Source organism: Euleptes europaea, chromosome 1, assembly GCF_029931775.1.
Source record: "Euleptes europaea isolate rEulEur1 chromosome 1, rEulEur1.hap1, whole genome shotgun sequence".
NCBI lineage: Eukaryota > Metazoa > Chordata > Lepidosauria > Squamata > Sphaerodactylidae > Euleptes > Euleptes europaea.
Window position 1 is genome coordinate 16,066,218 of NC_079312.1, and position 24,976 is coordinate 16,091,193.

The 24,976-nt window shown below is 48.0% G+C and overlaps 1 protein-coding gene across 1 annotated transcript in view; it reads right to left on the bottom strand.

Annotated features, from left to right (window-relative positions):
- Positions 1-15,276, bottom strand: part of LOC130492578 (E3 ubiquitin-protein ligase TRIM11-like) — a 56,834-nt gene extending 41,558 nt beyond the window's left edge. Inside the window, exon 1 of the mRNA XM_056866339.1 lies at positions 14,827-15,276. Coding sequence (XP_056722317.1) covers positions 14,827-15,267 — 441 coding nt within the window. The 5' untranslated portion in view covers positions 15,268-15,276. The remainder of the gene's footprint in view (positions 1-14,826) is intronic.
- Positions 15,277-24,976: the final 9,700 nt, after the last annotated feature.

Here is a 24,976-nt window from a genome sequence, read left to right on the forward strand (position 1 = left end):
GCCGTTTGGTTTGTGGCTGTTTCTACTACCTAACCGATTGCACAATTTTCTTACCATACCAAGGTAGGCATCTTGCCTGATTACTCAGTGCCCTGTAGTGAAATATTCATTGTTACATGACCTTTGGGTGTGAATCGGGCACAATACTAGCATGGAACATCAGAATGGTAAAATTTTGCCTAATTTGCGGTCCTTCACAAGCATGACAACCGCCGAATGAGAGGAAGTTGTGACTGATTCTCATCGAATGGCTCATGCTACAATCTTCGTGATATGGGCGCTAATAGACATGATTCCCCGTAGTATGTACTTTAGTTCACCTTTAATGTGGAGCTTTTCTAAACTCCAAATAAGTGTGCTGATGGGGAAAAAACACATGGAATAAAGGGAAAAACCAAAGCAGCTGAGTCATGAATTTTTACCAGGTGCCTGAGGATCCAGCAAGAGAACATTGGCAACTCTGTCTTGAGCACAGTCGCTCCAGCTGGTGGACACGGAAAGCCAGTTCCTCGTCTGCGTGGAGTTAAGAGAATAAGGAATATAGAATCAGACATTGGTCAGGCAATAAAAGGGTCCATTTTGCTCATTGACTTGAGAGGACATGAAGGGGAAAGTCAACGGTGCGTGCTGGTTTTTTTATCCAAAATCCAGCATACATGATGGAAACATTATGTATTGCTTATTGCAATGCGCACTGGAAACGTTGCTGGGGCCCCTGCTTTTCTCTCATCTCCACCACCACGTATTTTACCATAGTTTGCCCGAAATTGACCTCCTCCCTTACACACCAACATGTGTAGACACCAGCGCTAACTATTCTGTGTCTCCACAAACTTGGGGTACATGAATGCATAAATTTGGCTGAGGTGGTCGAAAAAAGGGACAATCCTTGAGATTTGCATTTGGGGAGCCAGAAGAGGGTATATGGTGGGGTTGCCAACCCCCAGGTGGCCACTGGTAATCTCCCAATATTACCATTGATCTCCAGAAGACCGACCGCCATTCCCGTGCTGAAAATGGCAACTTTGGAGGATGCCCTCTATGGCATTCTGCCCTGCTCATGTCCTTCCCCTCCCTAAATCCTGGCCTTCCCAGGCTCCAACCCCAAACTTTCCAGGTATGTTTCAACCCAGAGCTTGCAAGCCCAGTATTTGGATTAGGTTTGACAGCTCCGGGTTGGGAAATACCTGCTGATTTTTTGGGTGGACCCTGAGGAGGGTGGGGTTTGTGGAGGGGGGGGGGCTTCAATGCCAAACAGTCCCATTGCCAAAGTGACAATTTTTTCCAGGAGAACTGTTCTCTGTCGGCTGGAGAGCGGTTGAAATAGCAGGAGATTTCCAGCCACCACCTGGAGGTTGGCAACCCCAATAGAGAGGTACCTCAGCAGGGTATAACACCATACAGTCCACCGTCCAGAGCGGCCAATTTCCCCAGGGGAACTGATTTCTATCTTCTGGAGATCAACTGTAGCTCCGGGTGATCTCCAGGCCCCATCTGGAGGCTGGCAACCCTATACCAGGTTCCTAGTTGGTCATGGTGCTGTTTACACTCTGTTAGTTGACTCACAACGCATCATCCACCTTTCCTCCGCTTCTTTCCAGTGATCCCACGGTGTGTGTGTAGTTTGCACTATTAAATGCAAGAGAAAAAGTTATGAAACAGTCAAAATCAATGAACATCTAACAAAACCCACGCAAGCAACTTCTCCAAAGGTTTCACCAGTACTGACCTCCGTCTATTCCCCTTTGTGTCCACATGCAGTCGAATGAGCACCACCTTGACTCAACTTCTGCAAAGAGTGGAGAGCAAACTGTTTATTCCCGCTTCCAAAAAGCTACTCAATAGCAATTTGTTCTACAGCAGTGTTCATAAGCAGCAGCTGATAGGTGTTGCCACCGCCCCCGAAACAATATTCAGTACTGCAACGTTGCTTATTATGTCCAGGAATGTTAACAGGTCTTAGCAGCACACAATACATACTATCAAATTAATGTTGACTTGAAATATTGTTCCAGCACAAAATTGATGCTCACTTGCCACAATCACCTTTTTTTTTTTTAAGAAACTGCATGGGAAACCTCAACCCATTCTTTCCTTTGCTGAAAGTGGGTGTCTGTTGTGTTACAATCAAGCTCAGACTACACTCATTTGATTTCTAGCCTCATGTGACCATACAGCTGTGTCACCTAGTTTTTTACCTGCGCTTATCTGAGCCCTCTGTCTAACCGCCGCCTCCCTTATCTCCATCAGTGACCAGTAGTGCGGGGGCAAGCACTGCATGCACTCCCCGCCGTTCCAGCCGTGCCCCCAAACTCCTCTGGCAGCATCAAGTACTTTCTGAAAAATGCGTCTGCACTGGTGGCCTGAGCGCTCGTGCCCCGCCGCGCACATAGATCGCGCGACTTCAGCAAATGCATCAATCGCAATACCCACGTTGTGCGGCTCGCAAAGTGGGTCTAGCTCAGGACACAACACTTGATCGCACACACCAAGCTCAATTATGAAATGGAGCATTCGCTCCACCTCCTGAAAGGACCATTCAAAGGGCTTAGGGCGCCTTGAGGACATATCTAAGCCTTAGGCAGAACGGGGCGACAGGGAGGAAACAAAAAAATTGACCACGCATGCGCGCTCAACCCCTTGGTAGTGGGGGGGAGGGGGGAGGGGGCGTGCTCAGTTACAGCAGAAAAATAAAACGCAAGCCTGCATGGGCATGGGAAGATGGAGGACAGCATACATGCGCCCCCATCTCCATAGCGGGGGGGGGGAATGTCGTTGCCAGTTACTGTTCATGTCCCGTGAAGAGAGCCATGTATGTTACTATGTGAGCATTTTCCAAGCAGCCATATAGGCCACCGCCTCTATCCTGAGGTGGAGGCTCGACTAGGAACCACGCTGCCCTATGCCCTAGCCCCCCATTCCCCCCCCTTCGCTGCCCATGCTTGTAAACCAGGCACACAGGCCGCCTCTAACCAATGCCTCCCCGATGTATGAGGGGGCGTTACCTGACCCCCTAGTGGTAGATGGGGGCCTGGCCAGCCACTGCCCGGTCTCTAATGTATTCACCCTGGCGACTAGGCATGCCAGAGTTTGGGCAAGCCCCTAAACACAGCTGCCGTGTGATGCTCTGCTAAGGAAGTCCCTAATGGTTCATGGCACGGGCACGCGCTTCCCAGACTCATGTGCTAGCAGGTTTGCCTGAAGTAGCTGCAGATCAGGCATTTTGCCTGGCGTGTGTGTGTGGGTCCTTCGCTTTCCGTCCCGCTGCAGCAAGAGGGGGGGTGCGCAGCACCCTTTCATATGGGCATTAAGCACAGATTTGAAGGCATGGCCCATAGCCGAAATTGAAAAGGACTACAGACGTCAATGAACTAATCCTATCAAGCCAAATTACCCCATTAAGGAAATGTGACTGGCCAAAAAAGATAACAGAAAAGTAGCTCACCTCCTTTTTAGTGTATCAATTCACAGGTCAGCAATGTGGAGTTGGAAGGGGCCACCAAGATCATCTAGTCCATCCCCTGCACAATGCTGGAAAATCACCTACTCAACCAGTTGGCGTTAGCTGTTCTTGTTACCCCCACGCCATGACTCGATGATGGAAAAATAGCTGTCCTCTCAGCATCTGCTGAAGGTTACCGAAGCTGCATAGCTGACAGATGGCCATACAACCTCTGCCTCTAAACCTCCAGGGAAGGAGAGCTTACCACCTTCCACAGAAACCTGTCCCACGAGGAACCTTCCACTGATAGAAAATCCAACTTAATGTCTACACAGAAAGACTTTTGATTTAATTTCAACCCATTGGGTCTGGTCCAAGTGTGTGGGAATCAAACCCGGAACTTCACCTATTCAAACACCTCTCTCAACCACTAGACCATGTTGGCAATACACTTAAGCGGCAAGAGTGAGCCATAGTACACGGAGTACTACTCCCCTATGTTCTCCGTATATTTCTGATGCTGCCATGTAATGCTTAGCACAATAATTCCCTTCTCATATTGGCCCCCAGTGGGAACAGACAACAGGGCCAAATAGAGCTCCCTGGGGCCGAGAATCATGCATAGAGACTACAGAGAAAATAGTGCCTCTAACTCACAGCTGGGGGGGAGGGGAAGGGCTGCTGCCAGCAGCAAAGCCAGTCAATGCTCCCAGTATTAATGAAAATGCTGAGCCAACCGGATGCAGGAATGTATTAACCCATTTCTTACCATGTATCTGCAAAGGAGAACTGTAACATCACATAATCCAGTTTCAACCTCTGTCCGGTCTCTACACACTCCCAAGGGCTCGATTTAATGCTCAGCACAAGATGAATTTAATCAAAAAATAATTTAGTTAATACAACTAATCAGTACACCATTGATTTATCAATGAGTTATCCAAGGTGGACAAAAACAGCAGAGCCCAGAAAAGGTAACTAAAATTAGGCTCTTGAATCCAAGTAGGAGTGCGGAGAAGCTACACAGCGCAATCAAGCTGAAGGTAAAAGAAGGGAGCAAGAGCCCGCAAACTTAATCACTACTCACCGCATTCAGACCACCAATCTCAGTTTGTGTTTGTTTGTTCTGCCAAAAGGAGAGGGGAAAGGGGGGGTCTCAGAAAGCTATAGCTTGTGTATCTGCCTCAGCCAATGCAACACAGTCCCCCAAATTGGGGGTGTCGTAGCCAGTAACTGTTCACGTCCCGTGAGGAGAGCCATGCATGTTACAATGTGAGCATTTTCCAAGCTATTTTCCATGGCACACCCTAACATAGCTGATTGCAATGTGTACACACACCAAAAGAAAAGTAAACAGCACTGTATATGCGAGGATTTATTCATGTATGTTGAAATGAACACGAAGCTTTGTTTATGCTAGTGAACATTAGCATGATGTGGCCGCTGTTATCGAGCATTTATTTTCTTGCTGAACATTTTTTCCACTATTGCTACAAGTTCCTGAATTCCCACTTTTGCAGCTTTTCCCCAGCAGATGGATGAAAGCAGTTGCAGCAGTCACGCAGAATGGCAAGCTATTGAATGAAATCGCTAGAACCACTCAAAGCATTATCAATGATTGGAAAACCATGACTACACCCCGCATCACAGTGATTTTGACTTTTTTTTTTTTTATGCTTCCTCCCATGCAGTGAGAGTCTTGAGAAACGTGTATCCGAATTGGAGAAGAGGCTGATGATGCAAAGTGGGGGAAGAAGACCACATTTGTCACGTGTCCAACATTTTCCATGTTATTTTTTTGAGAATAAATTTTACAGCGCATTTAGCGATGCTGTAGACAACAATCAGAGAGAAGGAGAGACTGCACTGTGTCTCATTACTAGTAGACAGTCACAATCATTTCTTCACATTAAATGAAACAGAAAACATTGCAGTTATGAATGCAGGAACCTTCATCAGGGAAGGGAGGAGGAGGTGTACGTGGAATAAATTGCAATGCAGCTTCCTTCTGAGTTAAAGATGGGCCATGGCGCCCACGGGCTATTTCAAGAGGGAGACCCGGTGTCCTTTGATGTTGCTAGAACAAAGGAAATTGCAAATCAGATCTGTGGTGGTTTGCCTAGTCACCTGTAACACCTCAGCTGGTTGAATGTTTTGTGTGTATGGGTGTGAAAGATGGGCAGTGACGTATGCTTGTGGGGAGAAAATGCATCCATTGGAAATTTCATCTTTCACGTGAGTGTCATGGATCCCTTGGACTTGGATCAGAAGTAATGACAAGGAAAAAAAAGGGTGGTGTTGTGTTGTTGGGGTTGGACAGGGGCCCACATGCCTTTCCGCGCCCAATTGTTTGTATGTATTGTCAGGTTAGAAAATAAATGATCCACTGGGGGAGGGGGAGTTGATTTTTTCATGTTACAATAAGACTTTCAACTGACGTTAGCTTTCCACACTTGGGCACCTTATTGGTGCAAGGCGAGGATCGTTATCCTAAGAGTTGTGTATCTTCGCTGTAGCAAAATTGGGGTGGAAAAAACAGGTTCCGCTATGACCAACCCCACCTAATTTCACTATGCTAAGTGCAAAAACAGAGTAATATATTTAATCACTGTTGAACAGATAAACCTGAGATTCCACAGTGGCCGCATAAACCCTGAAATTTTAACTGATCTCCAGGTAATTCTCAACCTGGAGATGAATAGCCTAGCTGCTTAACATTTATTTTCCCCTCCCCCACCCTTGCTTCTATATCCTGCTCCGAGATGTGCCTTTATCCCATTAGTGCAGGCGAAATCTGGGGTAACACCGGGCTCCCCACCCGTAGAAAAGGTTCCCAAATGGCGACCTTTAAGCAATGATCCGATGTAAAGAAACGTGGTATAATTGTTTAATTTCCCCTTGTTTGCGCAGCCGGACAGAGCCGCCCACAAATGTCCTGAAATGCCCGAACAGGACACCAAAAAAAGGTTAGATCTCTCACAGCATGGGATCATTGGTGTTTTCCTTGCGGGGAATTCTGGCAAGGCGCATCAAGTAACACACCTCAGGAAACAAACGGCCAGCCACCCTCAGGAAAGGCTGCCAAATGGCGACCAATTAGCAGGGATGCTGTTAAGAAATACAGGGTAGAATGCCTGGTGACTTTGTCAGACAAGACTGTCTTGCCTGTTCAAGTGAAGCAATAACAACCCTGATTAGTCAATTGAACTCAAAGGGCAGTTGGAAGTGGTAAATATTCAGGTTTTTTATTTGTGCAGCATGATTTTTTGATTACACTGAAATAAAAACAGGAAAAGATAGTATGTGCGCACAAACACAATAGTAACTGTTTCATTTCGATTATAAAACCAGCAGCGCCTATCAGGAACAATGCCATAACATTCCACTGAAGAGTCAGCTGTTTACACGGTGTTTTGCTTGTCAAATGAGTGATAGCGTGTTGTTGTACATGGCCAGCTGGGTACCCATCCCCGAAAAAGTGGCGGGAAAGGCGATTAGCACTGCAGATGATGCACTTTACAGCACTGACCAGCCTTATGGTGCTTTGGTGTGAGTGTGTGTGTTGTTGTCAGGACGCAATCTGCTAGCGATCTCCATTCATAACACCAGATCATTGGTTTTTTTGTATCTGTCAGTAACAAGGAAAATAGAGAGAGGCTTCAAATTTGCTGTTTGTGGTGGAGGTCAACCGAAAATAAAACTGAAGCAGTTGGCGTGGGTGACCACGAGGGAGACAGCCCTGCACAAAACTCACCCAAAATAAAAATAAAAAAACGTCAATAAGGCCAGACCTAGGCACCCCTGCGATTCCTCCACATGAAATCTACCAGAACCTCTCTAACATCCCTCCCCTCAGGCAGGTTTCTCTCCTCATGTGGGTTATAATCCTCATCTTCCTGTGTATGAATCACAACACAGGGCTCCTCTGCTGGCCAAACGGAGTGTCCCCTTGCCTCGCAAATATTGTGCAGAATCACACAAGCCACAATAACAGAGACAGCATGACTCGTGGACACCTTTAGACGCTCTGACAGGCAGCGCCAACGCGATTTTAGTCTCCCGAATGCCCTCTCCACCACATTACGTGCCCTGCTCAGACGGTAGCAAAAATTCCTTTCCCTGGCCCCCGCAGGATTCCGAATAGGAGTCATCAGCCAACGTCTCATGGGGTAAGCACCATCAGCTATCATCAAGGCGGGGACACTGACCCCATCAAGAGTGATTACAGGATTACCCGGCACGAAGCAGCCCGAGTCCATAGCTCTACACAGATTACTTTGCGTGAACACCCCCGCATCGTTATTTCGTCCCGCCCATCCGGTCTCTGCATCAATGAATCTTCCGCTGTGGTCCACCGTCCCTTGCAGCAGCATTGACGAAAAGTTCTTGCGGTTGCCATACTCCTCCACCACTCCCTTCGGGTTGTTAATAGGGATGTGACAGCCGTCGATTGCCCCGACGCAGTGAGGCATTCCCAGTTCTGCAAAGCCCGCCATTATCTGTGCGGGGGGAAAAAAAGGGGTAATTATCTTTACCCGGGGTGGGGAGAAGAGACGTTGGAAGAATGACAGGGAAAAAAAAAAAAGTGACTAAAGACTGGCAATAAAACAATAATCAAGACAAAAATTGTACAGTAGGGGAAGAAAAGAGAGAAATCAGCACTGAATGCAAACTTTCTTTCTGTAAGAAGCTGATGGCTCAGTAAGCATATCGGTCTTCTTAAGAAATACATGTATAAAAGGAAAAAAAAAATCATGAGCAAGTAAATTAACCAGCCAGGCGAATGTAACATAGGCTGCCCAAGGGCACATATCACTACTTCTCACCTTGTTGATGTCTTGGCCAATGCACACTGTTTTCCTGTACAGCTTAATTTCAAGAGCAATGCAAAATTCAAGAACCATCTTTCCCACCGTTGAAAGACCCAGACCGAATTGTTGCTCAACCTCCCTGTAGGTGTTGGCATTTGCTAGATACCAGATGGATGCAGCGACCCTCTTCTCCACAGGAACAGCAGGTCGCATGTTTGTACTCTCTCTTTCAAGAATGCCCCTTACTTTATCAACCAAGTCCATGAAAGTTCCCCTTGTCATCCTGAAATTAGCTAACCACTGCTCGTCTCCCCAAGCAGTAAGTACAAAGTTCTCCCACCAGTCAGAGCTCCTCTCATAAACCCAATATCTTCTTGGGACAGGCATCCCAGCGAGAAAGAACCACTGCCTTGCCCCTCTGCGCCAACACCTTCGGACCTTCCTTCGAAGAATGCTGTTTTCCCGAGTTCCAGAATGCAATCCAGAAACCGAATTTAAAGTCTTTGCTGATAACTCCAAGAGCTGCCTCTGCAGTTCCAAAGAGTGTAACATAGAGACAAACAGCAGCTGCATAACTCCCAGATGTTGCGTAGTCACTGGCATTTTTCTTTGCTGATTATCAAATCAAAGGTGCCTCCTCAAAGTGGTAGATAAAAACTGATGTGAAAATGGTATCCGGGATGCTTCTCATGAACACCAACCCTCGTTTTCCAATGAACAAAAATGATGTGATATGAAAATCAGAGTGGATGATGGAGAGCAGGAAATTCTCCCACCACCTATGCAAAGCAAACAGCAACACAGCCCTTTTTTTTTTGGTCTCAAACTGGCTCTCAGTTAGGAAAAGAAAAGGCTCTCTTCCTCACTTTTTTGTGTTGCTAATTTTCATTGAAGTGTTTCTTTCTCAATTCCCCCCCCCCCCCGGATATGTCTGCTGTGCCCCAGGTGCCTGACAGCGCTATAACCGGCGAGCAGTCAACTGTCTTGTTTCTTTGTCAACGTTAACAGGCTTGTTTTGCAAGATTTATTTGTCAGCATTGACTGGCAAACGATAAGTCGACTGGTGCGTTGATAGCAATGCAACACCAATAACATCACAAGCCGTAACTCAAGAGCTGTGTCAGTCATCGGTAGCTGAAAGGAGACATTGACGGAGCCATCCCCCACCTATTTTTCTCTCTTGACGACTAATCTAATATTGGCAAACATTGTAAGATTAGCCGTTTCAAAAAACGAATTCATGCTGTGTATTTGAGGGCTGAGTGTACACACAATGGCACTTGCTGTGCAAAGCAAGAACAGGAAAAAAGTGTAGTTTTGAAGCTGTGGAAGTGAGAAAACTGACCTCACGTAACAGAGCTAAGCTGTTGCCACCCTCCAGGTAACACCTCAGGGATTCCCCACGGATCATGCATCTCCTCGATTACCAGGACATCCCCAACCACCCTCAATTACACGAATGCCCGGCACGTAGAGGAAGTTTCTGACTTTTCCTATGTTGGACCAGTGCATTGAATGAGTGGAATGGAACTAAGAAGCGAAAGAAGCAAGACACGAGGTACCACTGAAAAATAGTAGGGGTCATTCATCTTTGTCACAGAGCCCCTTGGGCTTTGGAGCTCCACGAAGCGGTGAAAATTCATTCGGATCACTGAAAATGCAGTCGCTCACCCCCATCAGGTCAATATGCACCTGGTTCCCGTGATCCTCCAATCCTTCCTGAATCACACCAAAAGCAGTGAATGTGCAAAGTTACCGTTATCCGGAAGAAAATCATCAGGACCACCGTTGTTGATTAGGCCAAACCCGCTTATCAATGCAGGAAAGTCAAAAATGTCTTTAACTACATTAAAACCCCTAACAGTTCCTGAAAATGACCATTGTGGCCCTGCAACGTTGACTCAGTTCAATGTCGTAGAATCAGCATAGCTGACAGGTGGCCATCTGTACCATCCATAAAAACCCGCTGCTAAGGTAAGCTCGCCAACTCAAAAGGACGTCACTTCCACCCCTTATTTTCATTAAAGGTTCATAATCTCTCGCTTCCTTACCACGCGTTTTATTTTCTGCATTCTCGGTGACACAGACAGACCCTCAGAGTGCTGTTTACTTATTTTTTTCTGTCCTTTAGCACTCGCTGAACCCACCATCGAGCCATTACCTACAGATGGGCTGCCTTTTAGAGTGGAGCTCAGTTTACCAACACCAGCACGCCGCACCTCAGTTAGGCCGCATGTAGCCCTGCGGTTTACATTTCTAGTCAGTGGAGGATCAACTCCCAGTTCAGAACTGTTCTGGCACTCTAATCCTGCCATTAGCGGGTCCTCAGTAGCCGCATTGGAAAATATGCAGGTAGCCACCAAGTGACCGTTGTCCTCTGATGGACAGCTTATTCTCTGCAAGGTCTGGGTCTCCCCAGACGCATGGCATGTGCACAACCCGCCCCCCCCACCAAGGGATTGTATGGCCTGGACTGCTTGCATCATGACTGCACGGTTCATAGCCATGGACCTCATAAGCGTGTACCGTTGTAACCTGGCTTCCCTCAACAATCTCTTCCTATCGTGAGACTCGCACTCAAATTTTCGCTGGTCAATTAGGGAACGGCGCTCCTCCGCCTGCATAAATTCATGATGACGTTGCGCAGCGCTCTCCTCCTCCTGCTCTGATTGTCTGAGCATCTGATTCCCCACCTCAGTTAGCAGTGCCACTCTGCGCACCCTATTCTGCTCCCTCTCAAGCATCCGCTCGTTGGCTGATAGAGTGATCCGTCGAGTATTGGTTGCCAGCGCTCCCACATTCCCTGCAGAGAGCAGTTTAGAGAGAAAAAGAGAAGGTCACATGAGCAGCATAGACCTGTTTTGGAAACACCGCAACTCATTAACTCACCCATGGTTCGGTTATCCTGTGGCGCGATCACCCTTCACCCCCCAAGCAAATCACCCATGGATCCCTGTTCTTCTCCATTTCCCTCTATTAGTAGGGATTGTACTACGAGGATAAGTAGGCCGGTTATTTAATTATTTATTCTGTTCAGGTGCTGTTATAACAAGACAGAAAGGCTGGAGAAGTTGCTGTTGGCTTGGGGTTTTGGTGGGCGGATATTTATGTTGTATGGAGAAACTGGATAAATAGTAACTGACATCATTTACAAAACCTGAGCACACAGCAAAAAGCTTGGGATCGTTAGGCTGATGTGCTGAGCAAAGTTATGTCCTCAGTCAGGGCCATTCCTTGGGGGGGGGGGGTTGGTGTTGCTCCCACAGGACAGACAGCCCGGAGAGGACCTTGCAGCCTCTGAGCATCACCATATGGAAAAGCAGCATTATACCCGTCACCGACCATTTTCTCTGCAAAGTTCTGTTCGCTCAAAGTGGCAGTAATAACAAAGTAACCGTAATTCTTTAAACGGTGTGTGGTGTTAAGAATATATGGGTTTCAGAGAAACGGGGTAAACGGAAGTTAAGCACAATCCTCCAAACTACCATACATTCAACACTATCAAGTTTGGGCTCAAAAGGCTGTGTGAGTTGCTCCTGACTCATCCAGGAGAAGAAGAGGGGAGGGGCGGGTGTGAATATCCCAACCTCGTGATCCACTTAATGGAAAGTCAAAGCAGCCAACAGTAATCTTCCCTTCCCCTCTTCACAGGAGATAGTCTGTGCGAAAGGCGTGGATGAGAGAATGGCTGGGGCCGGGCAAACAACCACAGGTGCCCCCTTCATGCTGAGGAATGTGAAAGCAAACCCAGTGCTCCATAGTACAGTCCAAACACTCCAAACCAAAGCCCTGAACCACCACACCACCCTGCCCCCCTCTGCCGAAGTTAACCAGCCAGACTCTGTTGTCATCCTCCTTCTCCAATGTAGAACCAAGAAAAAATGGGCCAAACAGCCACCACAATGTGTCACAACTCCCCCAAAAGCTGCTGCTATTTCAAAAGCGCAATTTTTACAAACAGCACTAGCAGGAGGGTCTCTTTACCTGGCCCCCCCACACACCAGCGGGTGACGTGTGTGATGTAGATCATGCTTTCACAAGGCTCCCATATTTCAGAGCAATAATTCAGCCGCATCCTTACAGTCACAGCACCAACATGAAGTAACCCCCCCCCGGCCCCACTTGGGCAGTAATGTGTAGCAAGCCTGCCCCCCCGGAACACTCCCCAAAAGAAAATGTCGCTTTGTCGGTACTAGCGCAGTAATATAGTAACGGGAAGGTTAACTTGGGATAATGAAAACAACAGTAAGCGCCCCAAAAAAGAGTACATTACCTTCCCCAGGATCACTTTCGGCCACTCCCAAGGAAACAGTAGTCTCGTCGGGGTCCTGAGTCTGGCTTTCTCCGGGGGGGGGAGATGCACGGGAAGCCACCTCCGAGGAGTCTTGGAAAAGGAGAGCGGAGAACCGTTAAGGGAGCATCAGACAGAAACGCAGGAAAAATAAGCGCACAGGAGGTTACTCACCATGGGTTACTGGAGAGGAGGCACGAATATCTTCCGCATTAATGGTTGCGAGTGTGTCCCCAAAAAGGTCCTGCGATCCGGGTGAGATTGTGGTCTCGCTTGATCGTTCCTCCGTTACCAGCAGCAGGTTCATGCTCCTGGCAACTCTCAGCGGGCGAATAGTCTCGTCTGCGCCCAGAATAATGTGCAGCTGGTCGTAGTACTGACACTTTTTGATGCTGTTTCCAGAGATGTTGTTGTGCGCCACGCAACGCTTGTACTCACGGCGCAGAGCTTTAGTCTTTGTCCTGCACTCCAGAGCAGACCGGCGGTGGCCCTTGCGTCCCATCTCAGCAGCAATCTTCTCAAAAACATCAAGGTTACGGTGGGACTTGTGCAAAGCCCTCTGCATGGTATGTTCCCCCCAGATATTCAACAGATCAAGCGTCTCGCGCTCCCTCCACGAGACACCACGCGCCCCCGAATTTCTTTGGCTGCCCGTCATAGCCAACGGATGGTATGGCAGATGTGGTCACGAAAAGGGAGTGCAAACACAAAGCAGGGTCTTTCAGAGAGAATGGGTCGCATATGGCCTTTCCTCGAGACACATTTGGTTTTTGCACGGTGGCATCCCATCAGGAAACGTGGAAACCATAGCAACGGCTAGCATAGGTGAAGTGAGCGACACCTGGTGGCCACGGCAGTAGGCGCAACTCAAGGGCGTTCTCATTAGCGTGCAGGACACACCCCCAACCAATCACTGGTTTTGTGGGAGGGGAAAGTACACATCACGGGGAGGGGCAGCACAAGCGGCGCAAACATTTCTTCATGGGTACCCGAGGGAGTTAACGCGCGCTCCAAAAAAAGAACGGCTTTTAAGTGGTTTAGGTAAACTCGCGTTTTATGCGAGTTTTTCCCCTCTTTCCCAAAAAAGCCGGGTTCCAGGTGAAGAATTTGAAATTAGGACCGATTTTAAGTAGATTCGAAGGCGCTTCAAACCCCCATGAATAAAACTCCACAGTTACTGTTGCATGGTATTGGGATTCCCCTCTTCACCAAGAGCATGCAGTTTGGTGGCTGGGGGTGGGGGGACGGGAACCACATCCTCCAGATCAGGGGTCCCCAGCAAGGTGTTGTAGGCCCCACTGAGCTGATCGACACCTTTCCTGGTGCCCGCCAAGTGTTTATAGAAAGTGGCTGAAGCTTTTGCCCAGGAGGACTTCTGACTGGCCCTTCGAGAGCTGATCGGCTGTGCAGATTGTTAAAAACATTGCTTTGGCAGCAGCTTCCACCACAGCACAGGGATCTTCACTGTGTGACTGAACAGAAGGTGTGGCAGCCATTTTGTGGCTGTGCCCACCACGCTGTGTCAGAATCCCAAAGGTGCCCACAGGCTCAAAATGTTTCAGGACCCCTGCTCTGGATATTCCCCCTTAGGCAGGGACACCTCTTGGACTGGCCACGCTGCTAGATCTCAATCCAGGAGAGGCAACAGCATTCCCACTGTAAGGGAGGGATGGGAGATATTACTGCACTGCTGGGAGGAAATGGATCATGTCCGTGGGAGGCTGGGGGCACCAGGATCGAGAGCGCCTTCTGAAAAAGCAAACTCCACTACCTTGGAATAGGTGTCCCCTGAAGGGATAGATGGCAGGGCTTTAAAGGGTAACATGAATGGCTCTTGTTACCACCAACTCCTTTGGCAGCCAATACGTGGCTGAACAGAGGAATTAAAATATAAAGCTGACATTATAAACAAACAAAGGGCAAGGAGGCCTCAAACGCTCAAGGCTGCTTTGACCCAAATGGAAAATTTGAGCCACCAAGATGCAAGAAAAGTCTCCTCTCCTGGGGAAACAGAACACAGTAAGAACGCGGCTGGATCAGACAGAAGGAGGGATCTGCCCAGCCCAGGATCTCGTTTTCCAGCTCTGGTTGACACGATGGGGACAGGTAAAGGCTGACCGGCTCCAGATTTACTGTCAGGCAACTGGGGCATAAAATTAAACTGGTTTAATACCTACCATTATTTGCATTCCAGCTAGGACTATTTTCACTTGACTGCAACTACAGAGAAGCCAAGAAGAAATCACGGCTCATCCCCAGCAAGATCCACAGAGATTCCTTACCTTCTTCTCTCCGGCAGGCTCCTCCAGAGGGATCACCTGGTGATCTTGGTGCTCCTCGGATCTGCGGCAGGCCACGCAGAGGAGGGCGACGTCCTCCCTGCAGAAAAACCTCAGGGGCTCCTGGTGCCTCTCGCAGACGGCCCCCTTGCCTTCTCCCCCCTTCGCTTCTGCCCCCTTTCCCTCCTGAGGACCGAGTTTCTGGATTATCCCCACCAAGTTGGCCAGCTGCTGGTTGGGCCGGAGGCTCCCCTCCTGCGCTCTCCCTCCGCACTGGGGGCAGCAGGAAGCTTCTGCCCTAGACGCCCCCCAGCTGCGGGCCAGGCAGGCGCGGCAGAAGTTGTGGCCGCACTCCGCGATGGTCACCGGGTCCCTGAAGAAGTCCAGGCAGACGGAGCAAGAGGCCTCCTCGCACAGCTCCTTCAGGGGACCCCCCGCCGCCATGGCTGGCTCTGCTAAGCGGGAGGGAGAGAGAAGAAGAGTTTGGTTTACTTTAGGTTTGTTGCCCCTCCTTCCAAAGCGGCGACGGGGGCGTTTCCCTCCCTGCAAAGGACTCCCCTGCTGCTGCTGCAGCGCCCTGAACGGCCTGGCAATGGGCAGCTGGGGGCGGGAAGCGAGAGTTGCCGGGCGAAGGGCCGGGGGCGGCAGGCAGAACCTGGGCAGGAAAAGGCTCCTTGGCCGGGCATTTGCAAGCCACGGGGGTGGGGAGGAGTTCCCCTTCGCCTCCCGGAGGACTCTTCCACGCAGGGTGTCCCTGAGACGAGCGAGAGGCTTCCCTGCCGGGCTGGGGAGGGGGGAGATCCGGGGGTCTCCAGCGACTCTCCGCGAAATGAGCCCGGAAAGATTTCCCCAGCAAAAGAAAATCGTTCAGGCCAGGGAAAGTTGGGAGGAAGCGGCGGGGCGCAGCAGGGCGGCTTTACCATGGGGAGTAATTGCGTGCCTCTGCCCCTTTGCCAAACCTCAGCCAGGTGCAGATCCCCCCACCCCTCTTCCGTGGAAGGGGCGAGCGAGTGGCCAAAACTCTCCCCTTTCCTCTGTGAAGCGGACTCAAAAGCAAATAAAAAGGGGAAAAAAGGTCCGACCGTTTGGATGCGACCCCACCTCTCTACCCTTGTCTACGCCAGTTGTTCCCACCACCGCAACATGCCCGTGTTCCCTGCAACCTGGATGGCAACGCCAGATCCGCCAGAGAGGGCAGAATGGAGGGGGGGGCACCACTCCAGACGGTGAGAGAGGGGAGTCCACGCAGACAGAAAAGCAGCACAACAAGGAAAGGACTGAGACCTTTCTCCTTGAGCTGCTACTTTTCTACTGGGAAAGGGAGAACGTGTGCGCGTGGTGTAGCCAGTCTTTTAGTTGCACGTGCACAATCTAAGCCTTCAACACAGGCAGGTCTCCAACCTTCTGCCCCTATTGAACTTGGAGCGGGTGAACAGGCAGGCTTCCCCCCAATACCATATTCTGCATGGGTTAAATTGTCATGTTTACTATTTATACAGAGTTTGAGATTTCTGCAGTCCTAGGATTACATGGAGAGACAGCCTGGTGAAGCAGGTAAAGTGTCAGATTAGGATCTGGGAAACCCAGGTTCAAATCTCCACTCTGTTTTGGAAACTTGCTGGGTGACCTTGGGCCAGTCACACAATCAGCGGGAACCCTGGCAAATATTTGGAGGGGAGGTCTCCAAAGAGTACCAGGGGCTTGACGCAGAGGCAGGCAATGGCAAACGTCTCTTCCCTTGTGAACCCTTTGAGGTTTCCAATGGCAAAAACAAAACAAAAACATTGATTACATGGCTTTTTAGGATTCTCATCCTGTCAATTGCATTGGTTTACACTGTGTAATCCGCCTTGACTCTCAGTGAGACTGGCGGACCATAAAATATATTAAATAATACTAAGTACCTGGTGTTGCTGTCCTGTGTCAGTGACTCAGCAATATGTCTATTCATAAGTGTATTCATTCAGTAGTGGAAGAGCTTTTCCTGGACAGCCTGCAGGTATCGCTGTTGCCTGTCTCTGAATACTTCCCTGTAAATCACTGAGTCCCAACTTTTCCTGCCTTCGGTCCCACCAGTTGCTCTTATCAAAGAACCTGGGTCCCACCAGGATGGAATTTTTTTAAAAACACCTTTTCTGAGAAAGACATTTATATGTTTGCACTTGCAGGCATTCTGTTTATGACACTGCTGGTTTATGATAAATTTTAAGGACATAAACATGGCAGTAATATTGCTTTATTGACGTAGCTTTAGAACACAAACGGAAATAATTATTCCATTAGCAACTGAAAAGCAGCCATTGTTTTTAAAACCCCTTATCCCGCCTAGACTAGTTCTGCGTCTCCCTAGAACTGCATAGCCTGCTGGTTGACAACCATGGTTGTACATTAAACTCCCGGCACTCACAAAAAGAGTCCGTCAGGGAGAAAACTAGACTGAGCCATCCCCTTGTGACAGGCTACAATTTATTCTGTGAGTCTGTTTGGTTTGGTTCTTAACGTAGGGGAGTGGGTAGGCCCTCTCAAAGGTCCAGAGAAGAACAGGGCACTTCCAGCTTTTGGCCTGTCTAGCCATAATTTAAAAAATGGTTGACGCACCATTACAATGACCTATTATGGCAATGAATAGTTCACAGATTTTTAAAAAAACTAACTCTCTTGCTCTTTCCATTGTACAGTTATAAGGAGAACAGTATTGGCTGTGCATTGATCCTTATAAATCTAGAATCAAAAGGGCTAAAGAGTTACTTTAAAAAAATGAAATCAGTGAACTATTACATTGAAGTTATGGTCCAGAGAAGACCAGACCACTTCCAGCATTTGAGGTGCCTAGCCATAATTTTAAAAAATGACTCCCCGTTATAATGACTTATTGTAGCAATGGCCAGTTCACAGATTTCTTTCCTGTTTTTTTAACTAACTCTCTAGCTGTTTTCATTGCAAAATTATAAGCGGAACGGTACTGGCTGCACCTGGCTCTTTATAACTGAAACAAAAAGGGCTAGAGAGTTACTTTTTAAAAAAATCTGGGAATGAGTACTGTTGCAATAGGCAGGGAGTATAAATATTTTAATTAAAAACTATATTGGCACCCGTGTGTATCAAATAACCCAGAAAATGAAAGCCAGTTACACTCAGGAGATGTTTTCCTACCAGCCCATATAAACCACTTAGGTTTTCAGGGGGGGGAAATTACAACTTTAACATTATTAGGAAAACGCTGAGATCTTGTGAACATATGTTGTAAGATCTCGGTTGTCTGTTTGGGGAAGGAAGGAGCAGCAACCACATGAGCCAGGCGGGCAGGGGAAGAGGAGGAGCAAGGCCTGCCACCCTCACCACCCCAGCTCTGTGGGCAGGCAGGCAGGAGGAATGGGAGATGCTCCTGCCCCCATGCCATTGTCCCATAAGCCCGACAGGTGGAGGTAGCAGCACTGCAAGTGGGAGGGGGCAGGCAGGGGAGGGAGGGAAGGGGAGCCACCATTTCCCCCACCACCACTGCATGAATCAGGCAGGAGGAGATGGTGGCACATTAGGTTGACAGGGTGGCTGTTCAGTGGCAAGCGGAAGTGGGGTGATACCCCCCTAAGCCTCATGGGCCCCCTTTATCATCGGATATTCCTGAAGCGTAGATGACACATTACTATGGTTGTTAACACTGAGAGCCAGTGCTTTGCAGTGCAGTGTGGTGGGTTTGAACTGATGAGGCCTGGGTTCAAATTCCTACTCAGCTACAGGATGGCCAGCCTCCCGGTGAGGCCTGGAGATCTCCCAGAATTACAACTGATCTCCAGACGACAGCAATCAGTTCCTCTGGACTGGAGAGAATGACTGCTTCAGAGCACAGACTCTATGGGATTATGCCCCCCTCAGGTCCCTTCCCTTGGCCTAACTTCCCTAGCAGGGTCGTGGTGAGGACAAAATATGAGCGCCCAGTTTGTTGGAAACACAGTTAAAGGAGAGCAAGATGGCTGTGTGGTTTAAAAGGGTTTAGAATGATCTGAAGAGAGACACACACCAAAAAACAGGAAGAGAAACCTTTAATGCAAGCATAACCCAGCAGGATCCTGGCTACGCAAATCCCCCTCCTGGCTTTTCTTTCCAACTGGAAAGTTGGGGATGGTTCATGTCAGTAAATGACAGCATCTTTGCGGCCTGATAGAGAGCAGTTATGAAATTCCCACCCCAAAAATAATACATTCTAGGTAGCACAGTTTTCAAGGCAACATGGTTTAGCATAAGTGTAACATTTTTATGTGTGACTGAGTGTAACCTGTGTAAATGAAACACAAGTGCTATGATGATACGGGACAGGATCTTCCGTGTCCTCCAGAAATGGTACCGTGAACACAGGCAAATCCTAACAAGTGGTGTCCCATAAAGGAAAAGAAATAAATCAAAAAATCCAGAATATCAACTTAAACATGCAGGGCCTCTTCTTCCTCTGCATGCACTTCAGCTGCTCCCCTCTTTCTTTCTGGGCTTGAGAGGAACAGAGGCTGGAGGAGGCCGGGGAGGGGAGGGTCTGTTCGGAGGTCTCCTTTAGAACAAGCCTGTTGTTCCATATAATGTGAAATGTGTTACTTTCGCTTTCACAAGCAAGAAAAAAAGGGAATGTTGGGAAATGGGGGATAAAAATGTCTCCGTTTGACTCCAGTCAGTTTTGGTGACTGGGAGCTCGGAGAGGCCTTTACTGGACTAAAAAAATATTTTCTTCTTGATGGTCCTGGTGTGAAGAGCTGGTCTTAAGAAGAGGTTTCAGTTGGCCTTTTGAACGCACCCAAAAGATGGGCAGGAGGGTCTCTCCAGAGAAGGAGGCTCCAGAGGACTCCTGGAGAAGGGCTGCTGCTCGGTCAGCGTCGAAAAAGGCCACTCGCCCCCCATCATAGTTCAGGCAGACTCGGATCCTCTTGAGCTCCCCACTCAGGGACGGGAGGGTTATGGCCTGTTTCAGAAGCCTTATAGCAGCCCCTCCAGTTCCCCACCCCCCAGACCCCTGCCTCAGGACTAAAGGTGACGTCTCCCTTCCTCCTCACAGACTTTCTGGCCACCCCCACAGCCCATTTTTCCTCGCTTCCCAGAAGGACTTCCCAGGAATGGCGGCCTGCTGTGAATCCCTCGCGGCCCAGCACAGCAGCATATTTGTCAAATCTCTCAGGGTTGTTGGGCAGAGCTTGAGCGTTTTTCCCTTCTCTCACACTTTTATGATCTTCAGACAGACAGGATGAGTTCAGGATGAGCCGTGTGTGGATCCAGAGTCACATTTGCTGTTGGGGGAATGAGGAGACGAAAACAGAAGTGTTTTCAGCTGGGAGATTTCTCCCCCTCTGCCCTGTTCTGTGTTCTTCTCCTACCAATCCTGGCTGGCTCTAGCCTCTTTAATCCGCTCCTAGACTCACCATAAAACCCCACAGGAACACAACCCATTTCCTATCATATCCTATCCCCAGCAGGGAACTAGAAGGTAGAAGAACAGAACCATGGATATTGCAGTCGCTGGTTTTTGTTGTTGTTGTTGTTTTTAAAGAAATCAATTTAAAGAAATAATCGTGATATTCTGGTGGGGGTCTGCTATCGACAACCAAACCAGGCAGAGGAATTGGATGAAACACTCCTAGACCAGATTACAACGTTCTCAAAGAGATGGGACATGGTGGTCCTGGGAGATTTTAAATACTTGGATATCTGTTGGAAGTCCAACTCTGCTAAAAATGCCAGATCCAATAAATTCCTGACTTGTCTTGCTGACAACTACCAATTCCAGAAAGTGGACAGGCACCCCTGGTAGTAGTGACCATGTAATCTTGGAATTTACAATCTTGGGGAAAGGAAAAACTGTACGTATTCAGACATATAGGTTGGACTTTAGGAAAGCATATTTTGACAAACTTAAACTTATGCTGGGTAGAATCCCATGGTCAGAAATACTTGAGAAGGGAGTTCAAGAAGGGTGGGAGTTTCTTAAAAATGAAATACTGACGGCGCAATCCCAAACCATTTCTATGAGAAGGAAAAATGGGAGGAGCCTAAAGGGGCCAGGGTGGCTCCATAAACAGCTTTTTAAAGACTTGAGAAATAAAGAAGACTCATTTAGGAAGTGGAAGGAGGGCCTTATAGCCAAAGAAAAATATAAAAAAATAACTAGTGCTTGTAGGGAGAGTGTTAGGAAAGCTAAAGCTCAGTATGAGCTTAGGCTAGCGAGGGATGCTAAACACAACCAAAAAGAGTTCTTTTCCTATGTACAGAGTAAGACTAAGAACAAGGAAGAGATAAGCCCATTGCAGGGACCAGAAAGTGAAATTGTAACAGGAGATGGAGAGGGCAGAACTGCTCAATTCCTACTTCTCCTCAGTCTTTTCTTGCGAGGGAAGTGGTGCTAAACATGGCTTAAACAGAACACATGGTGAGAGAAGGGATTTGCAGCCTAGGATTGGCATTGGGGTAGTGCACAAACACCTAGTTTCTTTAAATGAAACAAAATCCTCTGGGCCAGATGAATTGCATCCAAGGGTACTCAAAGAACTTGCCAATGTAATTTGTGAGCCTGTTTCCATTATTTTTGAAAAGTCTTGGAGAACAGGTGAGGTGCCAGAAGATTGGAGGTGGGCAAATGTTGTCCCCATCTTCAAGAAGGGGAAAAAGGAGGATCCGGGTAACTACCAACCCATCAGCCTAACTTCTATACTGGGAACGTATTTCAAACAAATCATCAGTCAGTCAGTCCTTGAGCATTTAGAAAGCATGGATCTGATCACTAAGCGCCAGCATGGGTTTCTCAAGAATAAGTCATGTCAGACTAACCTTATCTCCTTTTTTGAGAAAGTGACTACCATGCTGGATCAGGGGGATGCTGTAGACATAGTTTATCTTCATTTCAGTAAAACTTTTGATAAGGTTCCACATAGAATTCTAGTTGACAAATTGGGAAAATTTGGTTTAGATCCTATTACTGTTAGGTGGATCTGCAGCTGGTTGACAGATCGCACCCAAAGAGTGCTTGTTAATGGTTCATCATCCACATGGAGAGAAGTAACTAGTGGAGTTCCTCAGGGATTTCTCCTGGGCCCTCTGTTGTTCAACATCTTTATAAATGATTTGAATGAAGGAATAGAGGGGATGCTTATTAAATTTGACAATGATACTAAATTGGGAGGGGTAGCAAATCTGGTAAAAGACAGAGCCAAGATACCGGATGATCTTGACAGGCTGGAGAAGTGGTCTAGAACTAATAAAATGCACTTCAACAAAGACAAATGTAAAGTTCTGCATTTATGTAGGAAAAATCAAATGCATAATTATAGGATGGGGGAGACTTGTGTGAGCAGTAGTGTGCGTGAAAAGGATCTTAGTAGACCAAACACTGACCATGAGTCAGCAGTGTGATGAGGTAGCTAAAAAGGCAAATGCAATCTCGGGCTGCATCGACAGAAGTATAGTGTCCAGATCATGTGAAGTGATGGTATCACTTTACTCTGGTTAGACCTCACCTGGAGTACTGTGTTCAGTTTTGGGCACCACAATTTAAGAAAGATGTAGACAAGCTGGAATGTGTCCAGAGGAGGGCAACAAAGATGGTGAGGGGTCTGGAGACCAAGTCCTATGAGAAAAAGGTTGAAGGAGCTGGGTATGTTTAGCCTGAAGAGGAGAAGACAGAGAGGGGATATGATAACCATCTTCAAGTACATGAAGGGCTGTTACACAGAGGAGGGTGCCGAGTTGTTTTCTGTTGCCCCAGAAGGTCGGACCAGAAACAACGGGTTGAAATTAAATCAAAAGAGTTTCCGTCTAGATATTAGGAAGAATTTTCTAACAGTTAGAGTGGTTCCTCAGTGGAACAGGCTTCCTTGGGAGGTGGTAAGCTCTCCTTCCCTGGAGGTATTTGCAGATGATGAGAGGGAAGGCATCTTGGCCATCTTCTGGTCACTGGGGGTGTGTGTGTGTGGGGGGGAGGTAGTTTGATTTTCCTGCATTGTGCAGGGGGTTGGACTAGATGACCCTGGTGGTCCTTTCCAACTCTGTGATTCTATGTGAGGATAAAATAGGAGGAAGGGGGATGATGTAAGTTGATTTGGGTCCACCTTTGGGAGAAAGGAAGCAGAAACAAGGTGAGTGGAATATATCACCTCCTTTACAAAATGGGGGTGATTGAAAACTTCCCTGAACTATCAGAGCCAGTGTTTGGTAGAGCATGTTTAGGATCTATGAGAACCAGGTTCGAATCCTCACTCTGCAAGACACTTGGAATGTGACCTTAGGCCAGTCACTTACTCTCAGCCAGATCAAAATTACAGGATTGTTACTGTGAGGATAAAATGGAGGTCAGAAGGATTATGTAAAAGCCCCTTTGGGTCCACCCTGGCAAGAAAGGCAGGATATACATAAAGGCATTCTGTAATTAGTGAAACTTAATATGGCACCAATTGAATAATTTCAGAAAAATTACTGTTGGCTGTGTCCAGTTTAAAAAAAAAAGGAGGTATATTTTTTAGAGTTGCTTCTGTGGGCGAGGGAAAAACATTTGTCATAAATCTGATTTTGGCTACAGTTCACAAAAAGATTATTGCACATTTTGTTGCTACATCAAATATTGCTTAAGTCTTCCGACAGGAGGTGGAACTGCTCATTCAGTTTTAAAACTACCATTAAATGTTGGGAGCACAACAGATCTCTAGGCAATAATGAAAGTGACGGGCATCTTTGTGTGCATCTCCAGTTCCTCCTCTCCCTTCTCTGCAGCTGTGGGGGGGTGGGGGAGGGACCCTGGATTTTCCCTCCCCCCCCCTTCTTGAGGAGGTGGGAAAAGATCATATATCTAATTCTGAATCTGGCACCTGCATTTTATAAAAATCAGAAAATGGCGCAAGGTACACTTAGGAGATTTTTCCCAACGAGCCCATAGCAAACCACTCAGTTTGCAGAAAAATCCCCAATATTAAAAAAAATTACAAATTAAACATTTTTAGGAAAACACTGAAACCTTGTAAACATATGTCATGAGATATTGGCTGTCAGTTTGAAGGAGGGAGCAGCGTGAGCCAGGGAAAGAGAAGCAAGGCCTGCCACCTTCACCTACCCTTGCCACCACGTGAGGCTGGCGGGTGGGTGGAGGAGTTGCAGCTGCCCCCACCCCCCAGCACCGCAGGCAGGCAGGCAGGGAGGGAGGAGGAATGGGAGACGCAGCTGCCCCTATGCCATGGGCCCCCTAAACCAGGCAGGTGGAGGCAGCAACACTGCAAGTGGGAGAGGGCAGGCAGGGGAGGGAGGGAAGGGGAGCCACCATATCCCCCCTCACCACCGCGTGAATCAGGCTGGTCAAGGTGGTGGTGCATCAGATTGACAGGGTGGCTGTTCAGGGGCCAGCAGGGCAAGCGGGGGTGGGATGATGCCCCCCTAAGCCTCATTTAGTCCCTTTATCCCCAGATCTTCCTGAAGTGTAGATGACACATTAGTATGATTGTAAACACTGAGTGCTTTAAAGTGCAGTGTGGTAGACTTGAACTGATGAGGCCTGGGTTCAAATTCCTACTCAGCTATAGGGTTGCCAGCCTCCAGGTGGGCGCTGGAGGTCTCCATGAATTACAGGTGCAGATGATGGAAACTGGCTCCCCTGGAGAGACTGGCTGCTTCAGAGGATGGACTCTATGGCATTATGCCCCCCTCAGGTCCCTCTCCTGCACAAACCCCACCCTCCCCAGCTCTGCACCCAAAACCTCCAGGAATTTCCCAGGCCACAGTTGGCAACCCCAGCAATGAAGTTCAGTAGCTCTTGGCCCAACTTCCCTCGCAGGGTTGTGGTGAGAACAAAGTAGGAGCACCCAGTTTGTTGGAAACCCAGTTAAAGGAGAAAGACAGAGAGACAGCTGTGTGGATGAAAAGGATTCGTAATGATTTGAAGAGACACAAAAACCAGGAATTCGAAACCTTTAACCCAGCAGGACCCTGGCTACGCAAACCCCCCTCCTGAATTTCTTTCCAACTGGAGCGCTGAGGAGGGCTCAAGCCAATAAATGAACAGCACCCGTGTGGTTATCCGGCTGTCACAATATACCCTCCCACCCCCCAATAAAAAATTCAAGGCAGCCCAGTTTTCAAGGTAACATAACTTTATCACAAGAGCAACAACATCTTTGCAACCAGTGGTATAACTGAACCA